General features: G+C 34.9%; 1 protein-coding gene across 1 annotated transcript in view; it reads right to left on the bottom strand.

Moving 5' to 3' along the window:
* Positions 1-19,412, bottom strand: part of TBC1D32 (TBC1 domain family member 32) — a 219,780-nt gene that overhangs the window by 166,267 nt on the left and 34,101 nt on the right. Inside the window, exons 11-16 of the mRNA XM_080805345.1 lie at positions 19,141-19,200; positions 16,096-16,186; positions 12,466-12,606; positions 9,743-9,835; positions 7,453-7,595; positions 4,007-4,134 (exon numbers count right to left, since the gene is read on the bottom strand). Coding sequence (XP_080661471.1) covers positions 4,007-4,134; positions 7,453-7,595; positions 9,743-9,835; positions 12,466-12,606; positions 16,096-16,186; positions 19,141-19,200 — 656 coding nt within the window. The remainder of the gene's footprint in view (positions 1-4,006; positions 4,135-7,452; positions 7,596-9,742; positions 9,836-12,465; positions 12,607-16,095; positions 16,187-19,140; positions 19,201-19,412) is intronic.

Below are 19,412 nucleotides of genomic sequence, written 5' to 3'. Positions count from 1 at the left end.
AATAGATACAGTAAAAGCACCTGATAAAATTCAACATCATTTGTGATAAAAACTATCAATTAAGCAGGTGAAGAGAGACCATACCTCAACATAATAAAGGCCATATATGACAAACCCACAGCAAATATCATACTCAACAGAGAAAGATGAGTAGGATGTCCACTCTCATCATTTATATTCAATATAATATTGGAAATCTCAGCCACAGCAATTAGACAAGAAATAGAAATAAAAGATATCCAAATCATAAAAGTACTAAAACTATCACTATCCACAGGCATGATACTACATACTGAAAACTCTAAAGACCACCAAAAAAACTGTTAGAATAAATAAATTCATTAAATCTACAGAATAGAGAATACGCAAAAATACTGTGTACCTCTATACACTAATAATGAACAAGAAAAATCAAAAAGGTAATAAGTCACATTAAAAAAAAAAAACAAACCCTAGAAATAAATTTAACCTCGGAGTAAAGACATGTATACTGAAAACTACAAAACACTGATAAAACATACTGAAGATACAAATAAATGGCAAGATATTCTGTGCTCATAAACTGGAAAATTATTAAAATGTTAATACAACATACAGTAAAGAATCATGGCAACTCTTATCAAAATTCCAGTGGCATTTTTCCACAGAACAAATAGATTCCATAGAACAAATAGCAAATAGTTTGGAAACAAATAGTTTCCATAGAACAAATAGCAATGTATAAAGGTTCTTACCAGGATAAAAGCTATCCATCAGACCAAGACAGCACCTGTCTTTTGTTTTTTGTAAGATTTTATTTATTTGAGAGAGAGAGAGAGTACACACAAGCAGGCCACAGGACAGAAGGAGAGGGACAAGCAGACTCCCTGCTGAGCACTGAGCCTGACACAGGGCTGGATCCCAAGATCCTGAGATCATGACCTGAGCCAAAATCAGACACATAATGACTGAGCCATTCAGGCACTCCCAGCACCAGTCTTGAATAAAGTTAGAAAGCTTTAAAAACATTTTTTAATAAAATTAAAATTAATAGAATTTGTCCAGTACTTGAATATACAAAGGATTTAATAGGAAAGACCATATAGATGATTTAACAAAGAAATAGAAATAAGTTAAAAAATATGCTAAAGAAAATTATTAATTCCAGAGAAAATAAGAAGTTGTGGAAAAAAAAAAAAGTAATCACACAGCTGGGCTGTGACGATTACAGGTAGATACAGTATGACCCTAATGAAGGTTACTGTTCAACTGTATTGCATTATTGATGGGCAGCAAGGAGTTGGGAGGAGGGACCCAGCTGTGTTTCTGTAGGTGGCTGGGAGGAATAAGGAGAAAGAAATCAATGGATTATTCCTTAAATTAAAACAAGTGTTAGAAGGATATTATCTAATGATCGTCTAAAGTTGCCAAAAGTAGTTGCATTGGAGAACAAAGAAGGAACTACTGTTTTTGATACTAATCCTTATATGTTTACTGTGTGCATAAAACACTTCAGATTGATGAAAAAATAAAACAAACGGAGAAATGGTATGGAAAGAAACCTTGCTATAATAAAATGAAAACAGCCAATAACCATATCTCCATAAGAGCAATGAGATGCTCAAACTCAACTAGAGTCAGGTCAGTATGGGTCAAAACAAGATCTTTCACCTATTAGGTTGCCAAAACATTCCATCACCTCATACTGCTTAGAAGAGCTTTTATAAAAGTTTTTTAAAAGTTCAATCGAATAGGAGCACCTGGGTGGCTCAGTGGATTAAGCCTCTGCCTTCAGCTCAGGTCATGATCTCAGGGTCCTGGGATCGAGCCCCACATGGGGCTCTCTGCTCAGCGGGGAGCCTGCTTCCCTCTCTCTCTCTCTGCATGCCTCTCTGCGTACTTGTGATCTATCTCTCTCTGTCAAATAAATAAGTAAATTTATAAAAAAAAAAAAAAGAAAGAAAAAAAAAGTTCAATCGAATAAACCTTACAATTCAGTTTGGTCATACTAGCCATATTTCAAGTGCTTAAGAGCCACATGTGGCTAGTGGTAACCTTACTGACAGTGCAGATCTAGAACATTCCATTATCCCATAAAGCTCTACTGGATAGAGCTATACTGAAGAAGGTAAGCCTGAGAGGCTAGCCCTGGAGCTGGAGGCCAGATGTGGCTAAGAACACCCATGTGGTATCCATCCAGACAGGTAGTCAGAGGGGCTGAAGTCAGCACTCTGGACCAGAAGGGCCCCTCCCTCACTGGGCCATAGGCTCTAGCCACCAGGCCCTTACTCCCTAGGCAGGAAAACCCTGTCCATTTGACAAGTTTGGAAAAAAGTACCAAAGCAAGGCCAAGAGCCTTGGTCAGAAATTAAAAATGGTTGTCAAGATAAATTCAAGAACAGCTTCTTTGTGCAAAACAAAGATTAAATGGGAAAAGCTAAAAGATGGTCACTCTTGGAAATTCAACATCCCCTTCACAGGTGCACCAGAAAGAGAAAGCAGAAGAAGAAAAATGATCAAACACATAACAGAAGAAAAAAACCCCTGTGCCAAAGGATGCAAGTCTTCAGCATAAAACTGTCTAGCTAATTCCTAAGTAAAAGTTCCTGGAATGAATTACACTCTCAGGAAACATCAGGTTCTAGAAACTTTTAGAGGCAAAAAAGGCAGTCTCTACCCAGTCAAGTTACCAACCAAGTACGAAAATATATTTCTCCTGCCTAAGACAGGTAGGGATTCAGAAAGCTTACCTTCTATAAAACTTGTCAGGTACCTGAAGAAAACATGCACAGCACAAACTCCCTTCATGTGTGCACACTAAAAGCTAATAACCCTTCATGCCTCACATATGATAATTTGTTTAAATTTTCAACATCCCTGTGAAGCAGGTGGTGATTATCTCTAATTCACAGATGAAAAAAACTCAGTCACAGAGAAGTGTGGTGACTGAGTGATAAAGCTGGGATGTGAACCCAAGAGGTTTAGAACCAGGACTCATGTGCCTAACCCTCATTCCATGCTCTCTCTCAACTTAATTACTATTACTACCTTCTTCCTTCCCAAATTCACTGCCAGTACATGTTACTTTTGCAGGCAGAAAGATAATTTTTAAGTGAATTAAGTCTACAGTAAATACAAGAAACAGTCACTCCCATTATACTAAATTAAAATTAAAACAAAGCCCCCCCCCCCGCCCCAGTAGCTACTGGGAGCATTAAATGGTGACCCAAGTAAAGACTTTAGTCCTGTGTGATTATTTTAAGACAAAATGTACCAGATGTAAACAGACTAAAACACACATATGATGGGTGTTGGGGGAGGAAACACTTATTGTGGCATTATTTATGGAGGCAAAATCCTAGATACAATCTGATATTAATAGGGTAAAAGTTTGAAAATATTATGGTAAGGCCATATCAAAGTACTATGGAGCTATTAAAAACAGTGTTTCATTTTGTACTCATCTGGGAAGATGCTTATGGTTACACATAAGAAAATTGAATATTGTATATGATGCTATTTTTATGAAAAGGAAACAAAAATTCTGTGATTATGAATATATGTTTGATAGATCATTATAAGTTCAGAGAAAGTCTAAAACCATAACCAAAATGTTACCATTGGTAACTAACCAGGAGATAGAACTAAGCGAGGGTAGAGAAGGAAGATGGAGAAGTTAGCTTTTCCTTTGTGCACCTTTGTGAGGTTTGACTTGAATCAGTCGTGGGTGGCTTTAGAAGTCTGAAAGAGTTCAAGCAGCAAAAACTTCCCATCTAGAGTGAACCCTCCTATTCTTACTTTGAAGTTGCTCACATCAAGACCTATTCTGTCTGCATATTCCATAATCCTGGTTACTACTTCAACCTGTGATCATATAATACACTGTTAGTAGCTGATCAGGAACCTAACTATCTAGAATAGTTATCCTGATTTTCATTATTAATATACTGTATGACATTCTGGAAACTTTGAATCAGATCGAGAAAATATGCTAAAAATTCCAAAAACTTAAAACATAGACATATACCTTTTTTCTTCAGAGGAATTCATATTTTCTCCATAAAGTAGTAAGGTAAGTCCTTCTTCTACAGATGCAATTCTTGCCAAAATATCAGCTATATGAATTAAAGCTGTTTCAGAGCAATTTGGAGCAGCCTATACATTAAAAAGATAACAAATCATATAATGTTATGGCAGGCTAACAATCCACAGACTAAAATTTAAGTGTGGTAGTGTAGTCTAACAAAGTTACATTACCACAACAAAAAGAAAGTTAATGATTGGCTATGAAGTATGTCTGATTAAATGTGTCATATTCACTTACCAGGACAGCTGATGAGGCAACTACATATAGACTTTTTATCCAAACCAGTTATTATTTTTTGAGACAGTTGAGAGAACTGCTGTTCTCATTACAGTTTTATATATAATTCTGTTTGACAAATGCAGTAGCTCCTCTAAATCCACTTTGCCCTTTACTTCCCACTCACTGGTTCCTGAATATCTACCTTAATTTTATTATACATGGTTTCTAACACACTGTCATCATTTCTAGGGAACACCATTCCTTCATGCAATTGGTTGGGTTATGAGTTATAGGTCTAAGTAAGGACATCCAATTCCATGGGCTGGCCCATAACCAATGATGTCATCTAATGGGGGGTGAACCAATCATATTTCTTTATTTTAAGTGGAAATACTAAAAATATCTTTGCCAGTATATAGCAAAAATTAGTATAAGGCAAATAATAAAAACTAGAGTCATCCATAGATGACTGGAGCCCATCTAGAAGCCTAAGTCTACTAAAGTTCCTGTTCTTTCTGGGGCCTGTTTACTGTCTGTACCTACACAGCTGCCAATACACATATTCTCTATAAGAAATCTGAGTACTTATACTTTGCAACCAATACAGCCTAATCAATTCAGTGGGTGAGCATAACTAATGAGTCAGGCATATTCACCTGAATATTTCCTTATTATATTAGGCATTATTATATAGTCTATTATTTTCACATTAAATACCTTTCTTGAAAAACATTTCTGACTGGAATACTTTCCTTCTCTCATATATTCACTTTTTAAAAAACCTTTCTATTCCTCATCTAGTACTTTAATAGTCTGCTTTTCCTAGTAGAATTGGTTCTTTCAGAGAAAAGTATAAGTCTTAATCTCTTATTTCATGGGAATATAGAGAAATAAACACCTAACTTTCCCAGGAAGAACCAGGACAAATTTTCAGAGAAAAAAAAAAAATTATACTCTGAATTTTTCACTTAGACCAAGACTTCCCAGGGTGAGGGAAAAGTATGTAAAAATAAGGAAATATTATAATCTTATCAAAAAATGCAAATGATCTGTTATAACTGAAATACATGGGAAAAATAGGTAGGATACAACATAAAAGTTGATAAATTTCAGACTTTTTAACTATACATTTATCTAGCGAGCAACAAGCAAGAAAGCATTGTGATGGCTTTAGTGACAATACAGAGGACAGGCCAGAGAGGTGACAGACTGGAAAAAATTAGAAAATTATTTCAATATTCCAAGCAAGGGATTATTAGAGCTTAAACAAAATCAGCAGCATTAGGGATTAAAAGACATACACGGATTTTAGAGCTACATAGGAGAACAAGTCTACAGGGTTTAACTACAAATGGAATGAAGAAAATGAGGAAGAATTCTAGATATGAGAGCTTGAAGAAGTGGAGAAGAGAAAAAAAAAAAAAAACGAAAGAAAATGAAAAGAAAAAGAAAAACCTGACAAACCGAAAACTATTGTTTTGAAAACTAAGTTTGATTTGCTCATGAAGTAACTCAAAAAGTGTTTAGCAGGCATCTAAAAACAAATCTGGAGCTGAAGAGATCTAAATTTAGAAGTTAACTATACATCTAATCTCAGAACTGGAGGAAATCATCTAGGAAAAACTCCCTTCTGAAAGAGAAGAGTAAACTAGGTCATGACTCACTGAAGACAGCAGGGACCTGGAAGGGGGAGCCCTCATAGGTGACAGAGAAAGAATGGTTAGAAAGCGAGGGTGAAAAATATATAGGAATTTAGGAAAGTCATATAAACAATTTTAGAAGTTGTCTATTGTGTTAATAATCAGGTAGATAATAGTCTGAAAAGTGGTCACTAGTTACAGGTGTAGGAAGTTATAAACAACAGCAATCAAAGCAGCATAAATACTGTGCTGGGGGTAAGATCAAAATGCAATGTTTTGAAACATGACAGAATAGAGGGAACGAGGACAACAATGGCAGTCTTCCATAATTAAAAGCTTATCATTAAAAAGATCAGATATTAGGTGGTAGCCAGAGATGTGTGTCGGATGATCAAGAGCTTCTCTCATCCTAACTATGAGACAGATTCAGGCATATTTACAGATAAAGGAAAGAACCTACAAGAAGGTAAAAAGTTAAAGATGCATGCAAGCAAAGACAAACAATGGCGTGGAAACAAAATCCAAGAGCACATTTCTCAACTCTGGTATAAGGTTCATATTTCATGTTACTATTGACATTATGGCATTCTATTATATTAAACTGCATTAAGAATTCTGTTGGTTCTTCTCTACTTATCTTCCCAAGGCTAACCATAAAATCAAAATTACAGCCCTTTAATTTCCTAGAATTCCATACTTTGTAGCACATTCACATAAATGCTTAATGTTTTCTGAATGAACAAAGAATAATGACTACATGATGGGGTGAACAGTTGCCCAGCCTATAGAGGGGTGGGCATAGGAGATGAAAACAGTAAAAACACTATAAAACACAGACATGGAAAGGCAAAATCTTTTAAGCCTATTATGACTTAAGTCATTCCCCCCAAAGCTTAAGTCATAGAAATGGACAGTGCTACTAGTGGTATCAACTCTGCCACCTGTTAAATGTCTGACCTTGAGCAATCCACTTCTTTCAGCATCAGTTGTAAGGATTACATTATACAATTAAAGGAACAGGCCAATTTAAAAAATTAATTTTAAAATAAATTTTAAAATAAAAGAAGAGGCCATACAAACTGTAAAGAGATATGAACATCCCCGTTTTGAACATATGTATTCTTTTTTCCAAAAAACTAGTTCTTCACATAAAACAGAGCTGACTTCAGAAAAATAATGCAAAGGCTATAAAATTACTATTAAAATAAAGAATAAAATTTATAAGATTTATTAGATTTGTAAGACAAATACCTTAATAACTTCTCTCAATCCTTATAATTATATCTAAGCCTGACTAGAAAAAAAATTATGGTATACGTATTTCCCCCCACATTGTCAATAACAAATAAATCAACTGACTACATAAACTAATATTTAACAGTAAATAAAAATCTATGTCAGCACAAAATACATTCATACATGGAAAGATAGTATAATAAATATTTCAAATACATCAAATTCAGAAATAAAGTCCCTTTGAATATTCCCTAATACCCAATTAAGAGACTCTCTTTAGTAAATACCAACCTTAGTTCCTTTCATTAAATTATGAATAGGATGAAGAAGTGCCTCAATCACAGTGTTAGTATATAAGCATTCGATTGCACATTCTTTTTGATCACACAGTATCCGAAGAACTTCAGTCAGCATACTTGCAGGAGAGTAACTATCTGATAAACAAGTACTTTTAGAAATTAAAATTTTAAACATTAAGAACTTAATACATCTTATTTATGACTTAGCCATTGCTGTTCTAAAAAGATCCAACAACAAAAAATAAACAAATAAAAAGATGAACAAGGTTAAATAGTTTAAAAAAAAAATCACACAACTCAATGCCCAAAGGATGAGGTATTGTCAAATTATTACTTGAAACCTAAGGGAAGATCAATTAAGCTCAATATATCCTCAAGTTAATTTTTAAAAAGTAAACAACAAAATCTGAATGCTGAGAAACAACAGACCACTCACTGTTTGACATTAAGTCACTGATTAACAGTGAAGATGTGATTTGAAGCAAATTTACAACTTTTGTCCTCCCAGCAAACACTTACTTGTATTTACTTTTTCTTTTTCTTAGAATATATATTTGGAGCACCTAGGGGGCTTAGTCAATAGGCATCTGACTCTTGATTTCTGCTCAGGTCATGATCGCGGGGTTGTGAGACAGACCCCGCGTCAGGCTCCATGCTCAATGGTGGGTCTGCTTGAGATTCTCTCTCTCCTTCTGCCCCTCCCCCACAAATGTACTCTTTCTCAAATAAATATGTAAATCTTTAAAAAATATATATGTATTCAAGTGTCCAGCCTAGTAGAAAATCAAAGCAAACCAAAAGGATAGCTAAAAAGGCAGAAGAGGTGAAACCTCCTTCTTTAATACACCACTATTTGTTATCACCAAAAAACTGGTGAAATGAATGAGCATTGTAAAGACTTTCTTTTAAGATATATACAGGAAAACACAAATACAAATACATGTAACACAGGGAATAGTCACTAAAATAAGTAATGTTTTTTGTTTCACAAACCAATATATTTTCAGGTTATTTGACCCAATCTACACACAAAATAGTATTTTACAAGACAGTAAGGAACCAAAAGTTAGCAGCACAAGGTTGTAAGCTATAATGGTAAAAGCAACATTAAAATTCATAATTTAGGTTCTAATATTCTATAGTCCATGCACACTAAGACTTCAAGTCAATACTTGACAAGAAGAAAATGGAGAAGAAAAGTTCAGTGATGTTTTACCAACCAGTTCCAGACCCTGTTTACAATGAGAGATACTACTGCTAAGCATATGGCCATTCATTCATTCATTCATTCTTTTATCTACTTTTGAGTGCCTACTATGTGACAGACACTGTGCTAAGCACTATAAATAGAATTAACACACACCAAAAAAAATTAAAAAACAGTCCACTGACAAATAATTACACATAGGAACATTTTTAACAAAGGAAGCACAGTATGTTATAAGAGCATATCTCAGGAGGACCTAAGCTACAGATTTATACATGGAAATGCTGTAAAGGCAGAAAGAAGTTTGAGAACCATTGTTAAGACTAATAAGCTGTTATAACTGCATAAAAAAAGCATACCGGTTGATAGATGCATATAGCATTAATATATATGGCCCACACTAATTTTTTCTTTGATTCGCTTGAATTCTTCTCAGAATTTTGCCAGCTTTCCTACGGTAACACGCAGGTTTAGAACACTATGAGTCTATAGATTATGGGAGCATTTTGTTATTAAATTGTTTTACTTTGTAAACTTTCACTGATACTCAAAGGAAAAAGCATGTTATCTTTTAAATGTTAATATTTTAAACCTCTTGATCCAGTCAACAAAAAGACTAAAAGTTATTACACTGAAAATCATGGTTTTTGTTTTTGCTTTATTATGTAATAAGAGAAGATCTGAAGTTTTAGATGTGAGCTAAAACAAGCAGACTGATCAAAACATCAGGCAAGTATAAAGCACAGAAAATGCAAGAAAGAACACAGTAGTACCTATCAATCAAACCTACCTTAACAGCATTTCTTAAGAACATCTTGACCTTAAGAACAGCATTAAAATTCTCAGCAAAACTGTTTCTACATAAAAAGGTAGTAAATTAGGAACAACTTAAAACATCAATGAACAAAATTAAATTTCATGGCTTACTTCCAGGACCAATGTAATTTGTTATGAATAATACTGCATCTTAGGAAACCTCTTTACCCAATTAGGTCAGTCACCCAAAATGTCTAGCCAATAAACTATTATTTTTAGAAGTTTTCTATTACACTATTTAAAATAGAAGCAGAATTACCTAAATGTGCAGTTGATGTCATCTTTGGACAACTTGGTGAGTAATAGATAAGTTGGGTGAACAGAACCAGAAGATCTTTAAGGGATACTAAATCTTTGAAAAGGAAAAAAGAAAAAGATTATTTTCTAGTATATACTTACAACTTAGAAAAATTTAACTGAGCTTCCCATCCTCCTGAGTTTTCAGAGACTGTGGTAAAATTAGGGAGAAGGGAGCTGGAATCCAAGACAGAAGACTCCAGGAAAACAAATTAGACATGGGGAGTTAAAGGGTGGCAGGAACAATAATGCAGTAGGTGCTACATACACGTGCAGCTTCACCACCTATGGTGGACACATCACTTCATATAAACCTATGACAGTAAGATCTAGGAATCTCATCAGGACCATGAGTTTTTTAGAAACAATAAAATTCAGCTTCATATGCTGTTCCAGCCAGCTTATCTATATAGAACTATAGAACAGGTATCAAACTTTCCCTAGGAAATATTTTAGGTTAAATACCCAAACTGTTTCTGTTACAAATACTCAATTATGATGCTGTAAAGGAGCCACAGTTCACTTGCAAATGAACAAGTACTGCAGTCTTCCAATAAGACTTTACACACACCAAATTTTAATTTTATTCCACATGTCACAAAACAGTCTTATAATTTTTTTCAGTAATGAGCTCACTAGCCATACAAAACAGTACCAGATTTTGCCCATGGGTTGTAATTTACCAATTCCTCCTGCAGAATCTTTTCATCACGATCCCAGTGAAAGAAAATACAGGTGAAGCTTAGAGGTAAAAGTTGACTTCCGCTAATACTGTAGAACAAAGCTCTCAAAACAGAGTTTTGAGATGACCTGTGACATTTGTCAGGCCAAAAGGTTGATATTAAAAGTCAACATAAACTGCTAAATTACAGATAGACATATAAACTTCAGTTCAATACTTGCAATAACATCACAAGTATTTATTAATCTATTTCTGTAAAGTTCAACAATATCTATAAAATGGCAGCTCTTTTCTGGAAAGTCCATTTTCTAAGTGCTCATTATGCCTAGAATTACATGACCACAGGATATAGAAGTACATAAAACGGTTCTTTTTTTTTTTTTTTTTTAGCTCACAACCAACATTAATGAGGAGAAAACCTTAAGTTAAAACAACTAGGAAACAGTACAAAAGTGTTCAAAATGAAGATACTCCATAACAGGATTGGCAAACTACAGCAATTATGGCCTAATTACCTAAGGCTCACAAGCTAAAAATGTTTTGTTTTACACTTTTAAATGTGTGTAAAATATGTCAAAGGTCCCCCAAACCATACCCAAATTTACGGATTCACTAAGAGGATTCAATGTATAGTTGTACTCACAGCTATGATATATCACAACAAAAGATACAAAGCAAAAGCATCTGAGATAAGGTCCAGCTGCAAGCATCCAAGGGTCCTCTCCCAGCGGAGTCACACAAAATACACTTAATTCTTCCAGCAACAAGCTGTGCCAACATAGCTAAAATGTTGGCTACCAAGAAGCTTCTTAGAGACTCAGTACTCAAGCTTTACTGGAGGCTGATGATATAAGCACTCTCTGCCTAGCACATACCAGGATTCCAGACTCCCAGAAGAAAAGCAAGTATTCTGTATAAACTATACTACGTGTACAAAACATTTAGGTAGGCACAGTGAACCACTCTTATCGGTTCTGGGAAAAGAGAGAAACCCAAGTTCCCAGATGCCAGCTAGTGAAACCTTGCAAGCAGGCCTTCCTAAGGATAGCAGTCTCAGACCTGCTGTGGTAATTCTTTTACACACATGAGCACATGAATACGCAAAAACACAGGATATGCAACAGAGACAGTATGTGGCCCACAAAACCAAAAATACTATTGACACATTAAAGAAAAAGTTTGCCGGCTGCTGGACAAGCTATTCCTGGTATAGCCTTAAAGTTTTAAGGGGGGCAAAAAAGTAACAGTGTGTGCCCAAGTTTGATGGGGAAAACTTTAAAAATAAGAGTTAGGAGCACCTGGGTGGCTCAGTCATTGAGCATCTGTCTTCGGCTCGGGCGTGATTACAGAATCCTGGGATCAAGCCTGGCATTGGGCTCCCTACTCAGCAGGAAGCCTGCTTCTCCCTCTCCCACTCTCCCTACTTGTGTTCACTCTCCTGCTGTGTCTCTCTGTGTCAAATAAATAAATAAAATCTTTTAAAAAAAATAAGAGTTAGGGAACTTAGTAATATATTAAGTGGTACAGGGCTTTGCAGTTTATAACAGTATTCTGAAACTTCATCTTTGATCATCACAAAACTGTGTGAGCTCAGTATCACCGATATTATTCCATTTTTGTAGATTAAAACAAAACAAAACAAGCAATGGTTAAGTAAGTTGCCCAAAAGTCACAGCCAGTTTATAAGGGAACTAGAATTTAAACAAGGTCTTCTAGTTCTGAACCCAGAGCTGGATCATTCAGTATGTCCAGGATTTTGAAAAACAGGGAGAAATAAGAAAAGCATTAAAGGTTGGATGAATAAAAAAAAACTAGAATGTAGGGGGAAAGTTCATACTGATAAAAGCAAATGTAATACTTCAAGGCATATAAGCCATCAGTAAACTAAAAGGTTTGTCACTATGTATCCTAAAAGGGACCAGGCAAAATCTCCAAAATTTAGTAATTCATAGCACATAAACCTTACCAAGCTAAACATATTTGTTTTTCCTAATTGTACTTACCTTTTCTATTCTTCAGTTTTATGGGAAATAGCCGTCTGCCTTGTGTATAGATCAATAACCTTCCTAAAAGGCATAGTGAGTGAATGAAATAAATATATTGTAATTCTTGTCCTGAGTAGTAGAAGGTTTTCTGTTTATTCCCTTAAAAGAAAAGCAAAGAAATACATTTATTTTAATGCTATTATATTTTAGGTAGTACCTATCTTCATTCCCTTCTGAACATTAAACAAGGTTGCAGTCTATAATGAAGACTCTGCTGGTGTTAAAAAGAAAAAAAAAAAGTTAATTAGCTTCCTTAAGATCCTATAATACCTAAATCTCTGGGGAAAAGCATTCACCACAAAATTTAGACTCAATAAAGTATAAGATGCATACAGTATTCATTCTAAAATGGCATAAGATTGTCAGAATTATCATGTTATCAAGAGAAACTTCAGGTTAAGGGAGAAAGTCAATAGAAAATATTGCTGTTTAATTCTACCAATTAGAAGTCTATACTATAAAAAACTATATTTATAACCATGTTAGCAAATAAAATTAGAATCTGTAAAATACATACACCTAATATATATCATTCATTCATACATTCAAGATCTAATGAGTACCTATTTGATTAAGGACCTTGAACTATTTGCTGGTGTCAAAAACCAGTAAGAAGCATGAAATTGGGCTTCTAATTCAGAGTATGGCAGGCTTGTATGACCAGAACTTAAGGAGGACAGTGGTAGAGATAAGAAGCTAGAGGGTAACAGGGGCAGATCACAGAGGACTAAGCTGCAGAAGGAAAATGAATTTTATTATAGAGGTGACTGAAAAGATATTAAAGGGTTGTAAGCATGAAAGTAATCAAATATGCATGTGAAAAACTAACCCTGAGAGTAGCATAAAAGGTAGATGGGAGAAGGTAAAGGTCTAAAATGAGAATAAAAAAATCATGAGCGAGGGTGCCTGGGTGGCTCAGTGGGTGGAGCCTCTGCCTTCAGCTCAGGTCATGATCTCAGGGTCCTGGGATCGAGTCCCGCATCGGCTCTCTGCTCGGCAGGGAGCATGCTTCCTCCTCTCTCTCTCTCTCTCTCTCTCTCTGCCTGCCTCTCTGCCTACTTGTGATCTCTCTCTGTCAAACAAATGAATAAAATCTTAAAAAAAAAAAAAATCATGAGCGAAAGCATCAGCAAGAAGAATGGAAAAGAGCAGACAGATAAATATTTAAGAAAATTAAGTCAACAGGCCTTAGACAGGACTACATGGGGACTGTGAGAAAATAAGAAAATTCTCAAGTTCCTACCTCAGCATCTGCATACATAGTGAATGTCTATTCTATTTAAGTAATTCTAAAGGAGAAAAGAGGAAGAAACCAGTCTAGATGTAGAATAAAGCGATTTCAATCCTTGATATTTTAATATTAAAGTGCCATGGAGCACCCAGATAGATATTCTAAGTATGATATGGGTATATGGATCTGGAATTCAGTAAAGTGGAGACTTAAATATGTCAGAGTCACCATACAGTATTTGAAACCATGAAAGTAAATGGGCTTCCGCAAGAGAGAACAGATAGACTAAGATGAGAAGGGTCAAAACCCTTTTGAGTACATACTACAAAGAAAAGAGCCTTTCCAGTGAAATGAGGATTCCTCACAAGAATGAGGAAATCCAAGAAAGAATGGTACCATGAAGAAGAGAGAAAGGGTAAACAGAGACAAAGGCTGTAAAATTAGGATAAGAAAGAGGGGACGTTGATAATGGGAAATTCATGGAGCACTAGAAATTGCCTCATTTCCACTGCTGAAAAGTGAATAGGAGGTTAAGGAATGGGGCCTGGGTGTATTTAGGATACTTAGAAGAGTTTTCGCTGCAGGGAAGCAAAAAGGTAAAATACATGTGAACTGGCTCACGTCTTTATTTAAAAGGTACATAAGGAGGTTCAGATGATGCAGGGGAAGTACCAACAGAAAGGGAAACACAATAACAATTGAAGCAATATCCTGGTTCTAAAACAGAAACAAAACCCAAAGAATGCCATATAGGAATAGAAACAAGAACAAAATTATCAATTTGGAAAGGAATACCTCTTCAGTGCAATCCAAAAAAAAGGGACATTGGTAAGGGCATACAAAAATGCACTTGTATGCTCAGAAGCAGGAAATTTGGGGAATTCGTATCTGCCAAGTTCCCCTTTTTTTAGTACAGTAGGATGCAAAGTCTCCTGCTGAGAGAAAAATGGGCCAGGGCAAAGCAGACCCCTTAATAAGACTGGTAAAAGCTTCTAATAGCTATTGTGGAAACTGAAGAACGAATATATAAGAATATCTAAGAAAGAGTATCTAAGAGGACACAGTTGCTATAGTTAGAAAACTATGTATGCCCACTGGACGCCGGGGTGGCTCAGTTGATTAAACATTTGCTTTCTGCTCAGGTCATGATCTCAGGGTCCTGGAACTGAGCCCCACCTCAGGCTCTCTGCTCAGTGGGGAGTCTGCTTCTCCCTCTCCTTCTCCCTTTGTGCTTTCTCCCTCAAATAAATAAAATCTTAAAAAAAAAAAAAAAGTATATATCCCCATTAAGTATATAACAAATGCTCTCTGCTCAATTTCCTAAAGACCAAGGAGAATGGAAGACTGAACTGATCTAAAGACAAGAAACTGCAGACAGGAAATTCTGAAATGAAAGAGAAAGAGCAAGGATTCTGAAAGAAATAGCAAAAAGGAAGAAAAAATAAATAAAAAGCATGAAGCATGCCAAGTCTTCACTAGATAGGGAACAGAGCAAAGCCATGATGTCCTAGTAGAATGGTGGTCAGGAAAAAAAAGAACTATATATAACATTTTAATATCAAGAAATTTTAAAAACCCATAAATTTATAAAGGAGATAGTTTATGTAAACTTATCCTTCTCCTCCTCTTGAATAAATTCTGGCTTCTGTACTTTCCCCTTTACAACACAACTCTAGTTTTTGAAACCCACTTATTATTGGTCTTTGACCATTTTTCTTGCTGAGTTAAAGAATTTACCCAAGGATAAAAAACTAAGACCTTCATATTCTCAGAGAACTTACTATTTGCCTAGAGAAATGACAAAAGAGAATTCAAAAAGATTAACAAAAGTGTTTAGACACTTGTATGTAGCAGAATCTGACTACAACAGAAGATCCATTCTAATTATTCCTAAGATTTAATAAAGTGATTAAGGCCAGATTATGAAACATCTAGGGTATTTTAGCTCAGAAAGAGGACAGGCAGACAGGAATCACAGGGTGGGGTATCCAGTAATAAAATAATATTTTACAGTAATGTTCCTCCTCCTAAAATGCATAAAAAGGACAATTAAATGACTAATATACCAGAGGAAAGAATGAGCAGCATATTATTGCAATATAACAGACTAGGACATATACTCTAGTATAAACTGAAGAGCTGCATATGTAAGAATCTATATGATAATGCATTAATTTCAAATGCACAGCTGTTGTTAAAGTCATCATCATGCTGTATCTTTTAAAATTTGTGAAAATATTTTACATTAGCAGAAGTGATTTAATTTACCATGCTACTGACCACTAAAAAGTAACTTACTAAGCTATTAGTCAAAGGTATCATCTTTAAAAGCATGTAACAGAGAAAACAATACTTACCACAATGCTTTGAATGACCCAAAATCTCATCAGCTTTCATGGCTTCACACAACTCAAAGTACTGAACACACTGCTGAACTGCTGTAGTTATCTAATAAAATAATAACTTATTAATTCTAGAAATTTACAGCCCCCAAGCTCAAGCAGTTTAAAAAAAAAAAAAAAGGCTAGTGAAGGTTCTAAAAATATGCTGGAAAAAATATTTAACAAAAATATTTAAAATAATACCTTTCAAAGGCCACTGAAGCTCAGGATCCCAGTTAAATTTTAATTATGGCATCATTCTGGGAAACACCACAAAAACATGTGGACCAACAATATTGCTATAATGTCAGTGTCAATGGATAAAAATAGATTCATACTGCTACTTTATAGTGAAAGATGCAAAAATTCTGTGACCATGACTTTAGGAACTCTCTTGCCAATATCCCCAGTTCACTTGCCTTAGAGTCTTTTCTTCCTATCTAGCCAACAGAATATGAACTAGATCAAGCCTTCTGTTCCCTATGGAGCATTCCTTTATATATTCAGTAGAGGCAAATATCAAAAGATTTGTGTTTGAAAAAAAAGAAAAAAAAAAAGATTTGTGTTTGTGTGAGTGTTTAAATTTTAAAGTACACATGGCCCAACTTTTGAAAAGAAACATTGGGGAAAAATGAATACAAACTCTATCCCCACTTTTCATAAGTGAAGTTCAGATTCTGTGCATGTATAGTGGAAATTTTATGACCATTCCAAGCATTTGTCTTTTGCTTTATAAGAGTTCCTCACATGAACTTTAATGACAGCAGTATGTCTGGCACAATGATCTGCTAAATCATTTCTTCTATCATCTCCCCGATACCTTTGGCATTTTCTGCAACTGTGGAATGTCTGCACTGTCCAGTAGAATGGCTACTAGCTCTATGTGGCTACTAAAATCTTATAATTAGGGAAATTGAGGAACTGGGCATTTTTGAACTTTCTTTCATTATAATTTAAAATTAATACATGGTTAGTGACTACTCTGCAATCTATTACTTTTATGTAATAATACATTTACAAAATTTCAAGTAGGATAACATTAGGGAAGACAATGTATGTATATGCTGTCAATTTTTTTTTAGATTTTAATTTATTTATTTATTTATTTACTCACTTACTTACTTAACGTATTTGAGAGAGAGCCTGTGCACAAGCATTGAGCGGAGGGGCAGAGGGAGGAGCAGACTCCCTGCTGAGAGCAGGTAGCCCAATGTGGGCCTCCATTCCCAGGACCCTGAGATCATGACCTGAGCCGAAGGCAGAGGCTTGACTGACTGAGCTACCCAGGTGTCCCCCGCATTGTCAACTTAAGAGCTGAGAAAGCTGAGAGCTTTATTTTCATAGCATTGTAAAGTCATGAGCTAGCTGAAAGCATTTTGGCTATCAGCATATTTAACTTATTATTTTAACAACTTCATTCTTTGTCCTATCTACCCTTAAGGGAATGGCTTCTGTAGTGTATTTCCTTTTTCTTGCCCTCTCAAAGTCATTTAAAAAAATATTGACAACTAGAATGTGAATTTCCTCTTGGTTTTGCACATACCCAGTTTTTTTTAACTTCCCTCTTCTGCCCTCCCTCCATCTTAGGGGTTAGCAATTAAGAGTACCTGAGTTGCCATCCCTCCTCTACTGATAATGAACTCACTCATATTTTTTTAAGTTTAGGAAAGCTTTTTAAGAGAAAATGAGGTTTAAGTTGAAATCTCATGCAAGTTTGACCCATTACATACAGGAAATATTTGATATAAAGTTCTTTATAATAAAGTAACTATTTTCAGATTGATTATGGTATAATTAATTCTTAAAAACCTGTTCCTTATTTCAAAAATTAATCTATCAGAAACATTTGCAATACTTCCACCCAGGCCCCTGTGATAGCAACAGTGAAATATTTGTAAGACAAACCATGGAGAGGGTGAATCGTTGATGTTTCTCCTCCTTTCCTCTATTTTGACAAGATCAGTCTATATTCATATGGCAAAAATCTTCATTTAAAATAGGAATGGGAGGGGGAAATGGGATGTAGAAGGAATTTATTTCAATTCATTAACCATTTTTAAACACTACTTTTTTAGGATTTATCTGAGAAACAGAAAAAGAGCATCTGTGCAGGTAGGGGGAGGGGACAGGGGGAGAGAGAAAGAATCTCCAGCAGACTCCCTGCTGAGCTTGGAGCCTCCCTCTGTTAGAGAGCATGACCTCTAAGAGTACTGATTGAGCCACCCAGGCGCCCCAAACGGTTACCACTTCTGCTATAAATCCCCACCCTATTCTTCAGCATTCCTCTCTTCTCCTTTCTGAAACTCAATGCTCTTGATTCTCAAACACACAAAAAAAATTGTTCTTTCATTTTATGCTACACTCACCAAGAAGTTCACAACTCCAGAAATATTTCCCTTGCCCTTTTAAACTGAAGATTCTAGCTACAGAAATCATACTTATTATTTCAAAGTCATATTGGAAAAATATTTTAATAAATTTCACATTTTATGTTTGTCAATTATTATCAAATTTGATTGCTTTTCAATTCCTTCCAATCCCTTTACACACTATTCTACTAATAGCAATAAACATAGAAAATTTTGCTAATATATTTTACGATATTAGTTTATATTTAGTGTAACTTGAATTAATTTTTGTAAATGCAAAAGCATTTATCATTCTGAGTTTTTCATACAACTTTCAGTCAAAGGCATGGGTATATTTTACAGAACTAACTCCCCTACGAATAACTGACCTGAATTAATAAGTTACTATACTTAAAAATAAGGCTCATCTCAAACTAGCTTATTACATTTTACTATGTAACTAAGGATTTCCTAATTGTTATCCTGACTATAATTTAAGTCTCTACTTTTATCCTTTTATGTTTCACAGAATGCTAGTTTTAAAAAATCATATAAAAGGGGGATTGACTCATCAACCAAGATTAACTATCACTCAACTTTGCACATTTAACTTATTACGTCGTATATCTTTGTGTGATATTATTTCTCAACATAAGGACAGAAACAGACTTACCAGGGATTTATATTTCTTTTCTAGAAGTCTCAGTACTGCAGTTCTGCTATAATATGCATGCTAAAATTAGGAGAAAATGATAAATTTAATATTCAAGTTATACCAAAGTCTATTTTTTCTGCATCATTTCTAATAACATAAATTACCAACAAGTTAAATTATTGTAATCAGTACAAAACAGGTTTTTCTATGTACAGTGGATTATGAGCAGAGCAATCACAAGAATGCAAATGATACGAAAAAACTATGGATCATTTATTGACAGACCAGCA

This window comes from Martes martes (assembly GCF_963455335.1).
Source record: "Martes martes genome assembly, chromosome: 6".
Lineage (NCBI taxonomy): Eukaryota > Metazoa > Chordata > Mammalia > Carnivora > Mustelidae > Martes > Martes martes.
The sequence above is the reverse complement of the archived record's forward strand: the minus strand, read 5'-3'. Positions and strand labels throughout refer to the sequence as shown.